Here is a 10,363-nt window from a genome sequence, read left to right on the forward strand (position 1 = left end):
GACAAATGCAGTTTAATTTTTAATGTCTAATTAGAATGAAAATATTTTCTGCACATTAGGAGGAATTCCGGTTACATTTCAAGAATATCTCCCGTATAATGGACTGCGTGGGATGTGACAAATGCAGATTATGGGGGAAGTTACAGGTTTGTGTGTTGCTTTCTGTTCTGAAACTACTACTAACCTTAAATTTCTGCACTGAGAAGTTGAAAGTTTTTGTTAAAATGTCCTTATTGTTCATTGAATTAGAGATCCAAAATGTGGTTTTGCTATTTTATTTATGAAAAAAATTAGTATTAAACTGTGTGTTATATGCATGTGTGTAAGGTTGTTTTTTCTGTTATTCTAGGTTAATGATTTTGGTTTTATTATACCTGTTTCTGTTGGTACAATATCAGATTTCATTTCTGAAGTTGGGTGATTATAAATAGGTTGTATTGTTATTTTACATACCTATTTAGAAGGTAAAATATAATCATATAAAAAACTTAATTATCAAATTTTAATCACTGACTTGGCATCAGTGATCGGAAGAAGGAGGTCCCCTAGTCACAAAATAGGAAAGTCTGCACAGCAGGCCCATTTCCCTATATATTTCAGTGTAAAAAGGCTTGTGTGATATTTTCTATCATCTTTTTACAAAGATGATAGTAAGTCATAGAAAGTCGGGAGACGGAATATTTTTTAATGGTGACTATACTGAAATTAGATTTTTCTTTTTCTCTAGTGCTAATAATTGAGAAATTATTAAGTATAGGTATCACTAAGAACTTATAATGATTTCTAAGTTTTGAATTGCTAGGGGCTAGAAAGAATGTTTTCAAGATTCCATATTGAACACTTTTAACCCTAATGTGATATTTTCTTGGTTAAAAAAATGGCATTTTAGTAATTTGTAATAGTATGGTGTGTATCCAAAAGGTATTAAACTCTTCAGGTTTCCTTAACAGCTTCAATAAATTTATCATTATGTTGAATATCATATGTTCTCACATATATCATCTGTGAGAAGTAGAAGCTATATTTTGCATAGTTGAATATTTTGGTGAAAAGTTCAGTTCATTTGAATTTCCTGCCTTCTCATCACAATGACTGAATGTTTCTTTAAACTTTTATAGCAATTATTATTATATGAATTTAATTGCAAGTTTATCACTATTTTCTTTAGACTCAGGGTTTAGGAACTGCCCTGAAGATATTATTCTCTGAAAAAGAAATCCAAAAGCTTCCAGAGAACAGCCCATCTAAAGGCTTCCAACTCACTCGACAGGAAATAGTTGCTCTCTTAAATGCTTTTGGAAGGTGAGAACTCTTCATGGGCTTCCCTGGTAGCTCAAATGGTAAAGAATCCTCCTGCAATGCAGGAAACCTGCATTCAATCCCGGGGTCAGGGAGGTTCCCTGGAGAAGGAAATGGCAATCCACACTATTATTCTTGCCTGGAAAATTCCATGGACAGAGGAGCCTGGTGGGCTACAGTCCGTGGGTTGCAAGAGACAGACATGACTTAGTGACTAAACAACAACACACAACAACTCCATTTATAGTTACTATAAAATGTTGGCTGTATTCCTGTGTTGTACAGTGTATCCTTGTAGTTTATTTTATGCATAATAGTTTGTACCTTTAACTTGTTACCCCTATATTGTCCCTTCCCCTTTCCCTTTCCTCTCCCTCACTGGTCACCACTAGTTCTCTGTGGCTGTGAATCTGCTTCTTTAAATATATTTAAATCTAAATCAAATTGAGAAAGAACCAGATATCAACTTCCTTAGAATTTCTCTCAATCTCATAAGGAATATTCACAAATGTAGCCCTTCCAGCTTCAGTTCTCTAGCTCACTTCAGTTCAGTTGCTCAGTCGTGTCCAACTCTTTGGACCCCCATGGACCGCAGCAGCCAGGCTTCCCTGTCCATCACCAACTCCCAGAGCTTACTCAAACTCATGTCCATAGAGTCGGTGATGCCATCCAACCATCTCATCCTCTGTCATCCCCTTCTCCTCTCGCCTTCAAACTTCCCCAGCATCAGGGTCTTTTCAGATGAGTCAGTTCTTATCATCAGGTGGCCCAGGTATTGGAGTTTCAGCTTCAGCATCAGACCTTCCAATGAATATTTAGGATTGATCTCCATTAGGATTGACTGGTTTGATCTCCTTGCAGTCCAAGGGACTCTCAAGAGTCTTCTCCAACACCACAGTTCAAAAGCATCAATTCTTCAGAGCTCAGCTTTCTTTATAGTTCAACTCTCACATCCATACCTGACTACTAGAAAAGCCGTAGCTTTGACTAGATGGACCTTTGTCGGCAAAATAATGTCTCTGCTTTTTAATATGCTGTCTAAGGTCATAGCTTTTCTTCCAAGAAGCAAGCGTCTTTTAATTTCATGGCTGCAGTCACCATCTGCAGTGACTTTGGAGCCCAAGAAAATAAAGTCTGTCACTGTTTCCATTGTTTCCCCATCTATTTGCCATGAAGTGATGGGACCGGATGCCATGATCTTAGTTTTCTGAACGTTGAGTTTTAAGTCAGCTTTTTCACTCTCTTCTTTCTCTTTCATCAAGAGGCTCTTTAGTTGTTTTTCACTTTCTGCCATAAAGGTGGTGTCATCTGAGTATCTGAGGTTATTGATATTTCTCCCTACAATCTTGATTCCAGCCTGTACTTCCTCCAGCCCAGTGTTTCTCATGATGTACTCTGCATATAAGTTAAATAAGCAGGGTGACAATAGACAGCCTTGACGTACTCCTTTCCCGATTTGGAACCAATCTGTTGTTCCATGTCCGGTTCTAACTGTTGCTTCTTGACCTGCATACAGATTTCTCAGGAGGCAGGTGAGGTGGTCTGGTATTCCCATCTCTTTCAGAATTTTCCACAGAGACTGTTTTACCTTTTATTGTTCTCTAGAGAGTACTGGACTCAGAGTCAGATATTAGCGTTCTGGAATCCTGGCCCTGCCATTTACTGGCAGCATGAGCTCAGGTACATCATTCCTTTCTTCCAGTTTGTTTCCTTTCTCTGTATCATGAAGATAAGTAAAAATCTTTCCCATGGAGTTAACATGAAGACAAAATGAGGTTCCATGTGACACTTGTTAAATTACAAGATGCTCTCTGAAGTCCATGGCAGTAGGGTTGGTAGTGATGGTAATTTACAAACACCATTGGATGTTTAGTGCTCTAATATGTTCAGTACTTAAAAATCTGTCTCATTTTTTTATGATTAGACTAGATGTGAGAAACCTTTTCTTAAGGGTTATGATACTCAGGGTGGGATGGTTACACAAATAAGAAACAGCCTAATTTAGTCACCCTTTTCCCCCCAGGGAAAACAAATAACAACCATCTGCTTTTTAAAGCTCTTTTAAAATATTCATCTTTCTCTCCACTTAGTTATTAAAGTAATTCATGGTCATTATAGAAAATTTAGAAAAACATATGAAAGTATAATTTAGTAAATAAATGTAAAAATCATCCATATGCCTACCACTTAGGACTATTTCAACATTTGTTGTATTTTTAATGTGTATTTTCCCACTACTTACACATTTTGTATACTTTTTTATCCTTCTTTACTTGGCATTACGTTGTGATCATTTCCAAATATTATTTTTTCATAAGCATTATTTTTTTTCCTTAGAGTATACTTGATATATACAGCATTATATTAGTTTCAGGTGTATAACATAATGATTTGGTATTGGTATATGTTGCAAAATGATCACCACAATAAGCCTGCTTAACATCCATCACCATACATAATTACAGAATTTTTTTCTTATGATGAGAATTTCTGAGATTTACTCTTTTAGGAATTTTCAAATACATAAACACTGTTTTTAATATAGGCCAATATTCTGTTACACAGACATACCAAAATTTAGCCATTCTTTTTTCTCTTGATCAAGTTTTATTGTTTCCTTCATATGTATTCTATACATTTCTTATTTTTTTCCTTTAAAAATATTACAGTAACTCTTAATAACTGTTAATCAGATCTGTTCATTTTATCTTCCACCTGATTATCAGTTCATTTATATAGTAAATGATTTTGGCTGCACTAACCACACAATTATTGTGTTATACTTTGGGGAGTTTGTACACTCGTTCTTAAGTGAACTGGGAGTTTTCTTGGTCTAACAACCTATATAATACAGTTCTCCCTCAGCTAGGGCACCCCGCGCAGCATTGCTTTGTCCATGATGCTAGTGGGCAGAGACATACAATGAGCGTTGTTTTTGGTTCTGGCCACAGAATGCTGGGACATGTGTTTTCTTTATCTTGAATACTCTGCAAATGTCTTTCCTACACTAGCAGCCAATTTTTGATAGTTTCAGCATTTCTATCAAATGGTTTATTTCCCTGGGTACAAATAGATAGGGGATTAAATAGCCTGTTGAGTCTCACAGCATATTTCAGTGTCAGTGAAGCAGTAGATCGACGCAGCCATGCTGTGTGCCTTCCCGTGTCTGTCTGAGGACAGCAGGGATGTTGGCGCGCTCTCCTGTGTTAGAGCGTGTGAGCTCTCGGATGCATCTTCACAGAGACTCAGGTCCCACACAGTGCTGCTGAGTCTGTACTCTCCCAGTAAAATGTTAGCTTGTATAAAACCTTGAGTTTTCTGATACTCTCCATTTTTGTATCTAAATCAGACTTTGAGCATACTTTTTTCAACTGCTGCTCTTCACTGAGCTCTCTTTTCTTTAGTTAAGGGCCTTGGTCTTTACTGTATCTTCATATGTATTTTGACAGTTTTTTTTTTAATGGGTACTTTGAGGTACAGAATATGATTTTACACATTTATTTTGCTTAATAATATTTTCCCCTAATAAACACTTTCACTCCTCTAATATTCTAAGGATTTGAGTAAGAATTCGTTTTCTGTTAATCTACAGCTTGTAAGAGTATAAAGAAAATGTTTTTGAGACCATAGAGAACGTAGATTTTTTTGAGAGGCCATATGGTCCTGGGACCGGATGAGCTGGTTAGAATCCTGCCCACTAGCTGAGTGACCCTGAGAAAATGACTTGATTTATTTAAGCCTCAGAGTTCCTAAATGGGCGTCCCAGGTGGCAATAGTGGTAAAGGACCTCCCTGCCAGTGCAGGAGACCTAAGAGACATGGGTTTGAGCCCTGGGTCAGGAAGATCCCCTGGAGGAGGGCATGGCAACTCACTCCAGTGTTCTTGCCTGGAGAATCCCTTGGACAGAAGGGCTACGGTCCATAGGGTCACAAAGATTCCGACACAATGGAAGCAACTTAGCATGCACAGTGTTAAAATGTAAAATCAGGATTAATTTGATCTACTTTGTAGAATTTTTTGTTTTGTTTACAGTTAATAAGATTACATGTGTGATGGGCTCAGAACATTGCCTACCATACCTTAAGCTCTCGATATAAGAAGTTAGTACTTATTAAGTACTTAAAGGGGCTCAAAAAAAAAAATAAAAATAAGAGCTCAGTACTGTATTCTATATCATCTTAAGTTACAGAAAGAAAAACGTTAGATTTTTATTGTATAAACCTGAATTGTACATAAGGATAATTGAGCTTATAGAATTTCTTTTTTAATGATTCCCATTTCAGAGTTTTACTTCTGAGTTTGGGCTCAGAAGTATTTTATTCATTCATTCAGTCAGCCAGTAATTATTTATTAAACACTATAAATATGGGTCCCTGGAGAAGAAAATGGCAACCCACTCCAGTATTCTTTGCCTGGGAAATTCCATGGACAGAGGAGCCTCGTGGGCTATAGTCCACGGGGTTAAAAAGTCAGACACGACTAAGTGACTAAACAACAACAAATAAATACGGGTGGCTGGAGGGCATAGGGATTCAACAGTAGACAGAATAAATAGAATATGTACCTTTGTGTTAAAACAGATCAGTGTTTGTGTTAAATCCATGTTTGGGGAGCAATAAGAAAGAATTGGACGTTTACAGAGGAGTGTGCAAAATGAATTTTTAAGGCCAAATGTAAATGATTTGAGATTCTTTATTGTAATGAATTATATCACTGTTCCCATCATTGATCTAGAATTTGTTGCTAATAGGAAGTAACTTTGTCTCTTCTAAATCAAAAGTAACAAACTACAGCTCTGTTTTGCCAGTCTTTAACAATTATAGCATATGCATTAAAAAATGGAAGCTTCATTGTTCAGAAGTTGTTTACATTATTTTCAATTTGCTTTCAAATTATAGTCCATATGACAGCATCAATAATATGAAATGTATACACATCATATTAGCTGTACTAATATGCTTTTTTTTTTCTCTTGTAGGCTTTCTACAAGTATAAGAGAGTTACAGAATTTCAAAGTTTTATTACAACACAGTAGGTAATAGAGGCTTTTATATGTCTAATTAGAGATAAAGTGACTGTGTGAAGCCTTTTTAGTCTTGGACATTTCAGCAAAAGGAGACTAATCAGACTTCAAGAATTCTGAGCTCTTAAAGAGAAAATTCAAATGTTCGCTTGAATATTTATGCTTCATAATAGATTATCAACTAGAGATATTTATAAATGAAGTATATACTTTTAAAACATGTAAGTTATACTAATTCTGTGTTTAATTCCATGTGTTACCATCTGTTGAATATATTCTGAACAGCAGAATATTCACAAAGTATTGGCTTTGTGTTTATTCTGTTCTTTATTTCCAGTAGTCAGACTTGCAAATGTCTATGTCTCCATCCGAGTAACACTGTTAACAGTCTGTTATGGAAAAAGAGAGCTAGAGAGCAAATGATGCTTAGGGCCGGTATCAGTAACAAAAATTTGTCATTGATTTTTAAATGTATTTTAGCCTTGCCTAGCTCGGTGTGTCACTGTCTTATCATATGGAAGTGTCTGCGTGACGAATGACCCTTTCAGTGTATAATTACAGTAGTTACTTAAGAATCCCCAAGACTTCAACTTCAATTTCATTGGTTTTAAGATTTTTACTTGTTGCTGTTGTTGCTGTTCTGTTTTGGTCTAAAGGTGAATAAATACGTTCAGCAAAGGTGAATAAGTACTGTCCCCTACGCTACCCATCCAGATTTCCTGTGCCTGCAGTGGGCTGGCTCAAGAGGATTCTTTACTGGGAACCTAGAACACAGTTGTTATTGATTTTGTGTCTCTTTGCCCCTACTCCAACTTTAGAAATTTTTGTTTGAGAAAACAAAAATGGCATAAATACTTAACAGTTTCCACATTGATAAAATTTCAATGGGATTATATGGATTTATAACACCAGTTGGAAACATTATATACACAAAACTTACTATTTTAAAGTAAGCATTTTTAAAGGATTTTATTTTTGAATACAGTCTATGCAATCCTCTCTCAACCTGATTTTCTTTGGTATTTACATAATTAGTTCGTACTTCTGTAAGCTTCCTTTTTCCCTTCCTTTTCGTTTTTAGTTCTTTGTATATAAATGAACTTGCAACTTGTACCAACTGATGACTTTATAAGTCCTTAACTGTCATTTTCTAAACCTGGGATTTAAATATCTTTAATATTTAAAATACTGATTATCGTTAAAGGTGTTAATGTATATATAATGTGATTAATTTGGAAGGTTGCATCTGTGTAGAAGTAATGCGGGTATCAGTCTTTTATGAAGTAAATAAGTGCTCTTAAATCCACATCTTATCCTGCCAAAGTCTGAAATGTTTTCATTGATGGTTTAGTGGCATATTTTAAATTGTACTTAGTTGATTCATCCCCCCTTTAAAAATACGTAGCTATCCCTTGGAGGGATATGGGGGGGGGGTGTAAGAGCTCACTAGTTTTCTTACTCAATTTCTAACCCTTGTAGACCTGGAGTTTTCATGTTGGTGGTGGTGGTGGTATATTTTTGTTGAATAAAACAGACTGATTTGGTTGGAGCCTCCTCCACTTTTTCTTTTCATTTTTAGGGATACAAGTACTGTCTGGTGGGAAAGGGGGACCTTAAGGTAAATTTGTCTAAAAAGTGAATACCTAAATAATCTTGCTGGTAAATTAATAAGAATTATTCTTAGTGTTTTTCAGAGTCTAAGAAAATGTGAATGTTTTGCACTTTGTCTATTATTACTGTAAGTTTAAAAATCTTTTTGGTAGTGTTACTTCACCATTCTCCCAGTTGAAAATAAAGGCTGTTATTTAAGTTCTATTTCCTGGGGAAAAAAATCTTTGGTCATTTCCATTTGTTTTCTTTACTGTGATTTGTTTCAAGCTTAGTTAAAATTGTGTCTTAGAGTAACTTCTAGGAATTAAAAGTCTAGTTAGGGTAAAAAATTCTTTTAAAGGTTTTCACAAATCTTTCACTATCAAGAAAATAAACAAATGAAGTATTCTTAAGCTGAAATCTGTTTGATTAACTTTACCATAAATGAGATTGGCGGGGGGCGGGACCTACATTTTTGTGTATGTGTGTATTTCTTAAATGAATGTGATAGAAATCTGTTTTGTGAGCCTGGTGATGTTTTATGATCCCTGTGATACAAACTTTTTTCCAACTCCTACTTTTTATTGTGAAGTGATGTTAGAGTACCGACTGCATTGTGACAATGCTTGGCTGGCAATACCTCTTGGCATTTTGTCACCTAATTTAAAAATCCAGCACTTGATAATATAACTTGACAGAAATGATTGTACCAGCTGATAAAGTAATGAAAATGAAGAGAAGGAACATACTCCTTCCTTCAACAGCATGAGTTTTTTTTTTCCCTTAAGTGACATCTGTGTAAATTAGAAATACTCTGTATTAAAACTGATAAATGTTTCTCTTGTGTTAATTCTTAGATTACAAGGAGGATCAGACAGAATATTAGAATGGTTTTTTACAGTTTTGAAATTTGATAAGTCAAACATTTTATTTTGATACTTTAATGTTGTGAATTGCTCAATATTTGTAATCTCTGTATGTCTGTGAAACACTGTGCCATATTCTCCAACTTTACCTAGGTGCCACTGTATATAAGCAAGGACAGCTATTTTGATCTGCATCAGCATTGCCTTCATCTGGAAATTTGGAAACAGTTCACAGTAAACCTCCCAGCAGTTTTGCAAACTGAAGTACCTGCAGAAACCACAGCTATTCACCAAAATACACAGACTGGGTGCATGGTATCATGGAAATTATTTGGTAAAACAAAAACAACACAGACACATACCAGGTTTATGTGTATTCTGTTTGAAGTAACATCTACAGGTGCAGCTTTGATTTTGAACAGAATTCCAAATGATTTGCTGTTGTACCCACAAGATTACAGAAAATGTGAATTAAAGTAAATGTTTCTGCAATCTTTCTATCCTGTTTTTTTTTTAAAACCCCTTTTAAATGTTTCCTTTTATGAGATGAAAATTTGGTTATAATTGGTAGAGAAGGGAGAAAATAACTAGTCTGTGGTTGTTTCCTTTTTAAAATCATAATTGCAAGCATTGGCAGCCACTGTTGAAGGGCTTTGTATGGGTTATTTATCTTCTCAGGAGCCCTAGAAGATAGGTACAATTACTTCTCTGTTTTTAAATCAGAAAACTGAGGAGAAGAGAGGCTAAGTAATTTGTCCACAGTCACATTCTAGGTTGTGGGACTAGAACTTGAAACTAGAAAGTCTTACTCTGGTGCCTCTGCTCAGAATGTGGTATATTTGTGTTATTTTAGAAACTGGCTTATTACCAATCAACTAAAACTTGGGGGGCTTTTAGCATCTTTTGACTTGTACTGAATCTCATAAAGCTTTTAAAATATATTATATTTAATTTTTTGAATAAGTAATACATTCACATAGTTCAAAAACCAAAAAATATAAAAAGCTATACAGTGGAATGTCTTCTTTCTGTCTTTGGCCTGACTTTCTATACTGCACATCCTTCCCCCGCCCTTACCACAAACAACCTCTGTTCTTGGTTTTGTATGTTTCCATCTATACATTTTTAAGGCATATACAGACAAATACAAATGGCAAGTCTGATTTTTTCCCTCCCTTTTACCCAAAGAGTGTTGGTATATACATACTGTTTGCTTTTTTTCACTTAGTTTTTCTTGGCAGTCTTCCCATGTCAATAGATAACTTAATCACTTTTCTTTTTTTAAGGTAACTGCTTAGTATTCCATTATATGAATGTACAGGGCTTCCCTCATAGCTTAGTTGGTAAAGACTCCGCCTGCAATGCAGGAGACCCTGGTTTGATTCCTGGGTCAGGAAGATCTGCTGGAGAAGGGATAGGTTACCCACTCCAGTATTCTTGGGCTTCCCTTGTGGCTCAGCTGGTAAAGAATCTGCCTGCAATGTGGGAGACCTGGGTTTGATCCCTGGGTTGGGAAGATCTCCTGGAGAAGGAAAAGGCTACCCACTCCAGTATTCTGGCCTGGAGAATTCCATGGACTATATGG

General features: G+C 35.7%; 1 protein-coding gene across 18 annotated transcripts in view; it reads left to right on the forward strand.

The window, feature by feature from the left end:
• ERO1B (endoplasmic reticulum oxidoreductase 1 beta) overlaps positions 1-9,270 on the forward strand; it is a 65,256-nt gene extending 55,986 nt beyond the window's left edge. For 4 of the 18 annotated variants that reach the window (XM_081569414.1, XM_081569415.1, XM_081569426.1 and 1 more), the window contains 5 exons: positions 60-146; positions 1,169-1,302; positions 6,278-6,334; positions 7,902-7,940; positions 8,932-9,270. In XM_081569414.1, the coding sequence (XP_081425540.1) occupies positions 60-146; positions 1,169-1,302; positions 6,278-6,334; positions 7,902-7,940; positions 8,932-8,947 (333 nt within the window). In that variant the 3' untranslated portion in view covers positions 8,948-9,270. Of the gene's footprint in view, positions 1-59; positions 147-1,168; positions 1,303-6,277; positions 6,339-6,978; positions 7,872-7,901; positions 7,941-8,006; positions 8,061-8,931 lie in introns of those variants that run through there. The other 14 variants (XM_081569416.1, XM_081569418.1, XM_081569427.1 and 11 more) reach the window with 7 other exon arrangements.
• Positions 9,271-10,363: the final 1,093 nt, after the last annotated feature.

This window comes from Giraffa tippelskirchi, chromosome 2 (assembly GCF_054371585.1).
Source record: "Giraffa tippelskirchi isolate mGirTip1 chromosome 2, T2T-mGirTip1v1.2.pri, whole genome shotgun sequence".
Lineage (NCBI taxonomy): Eukaryota > Metazoa > Chordata > Mammalia > Artiodactyla > Giraffidae > Giraffa > Giraffa tippelskirchi.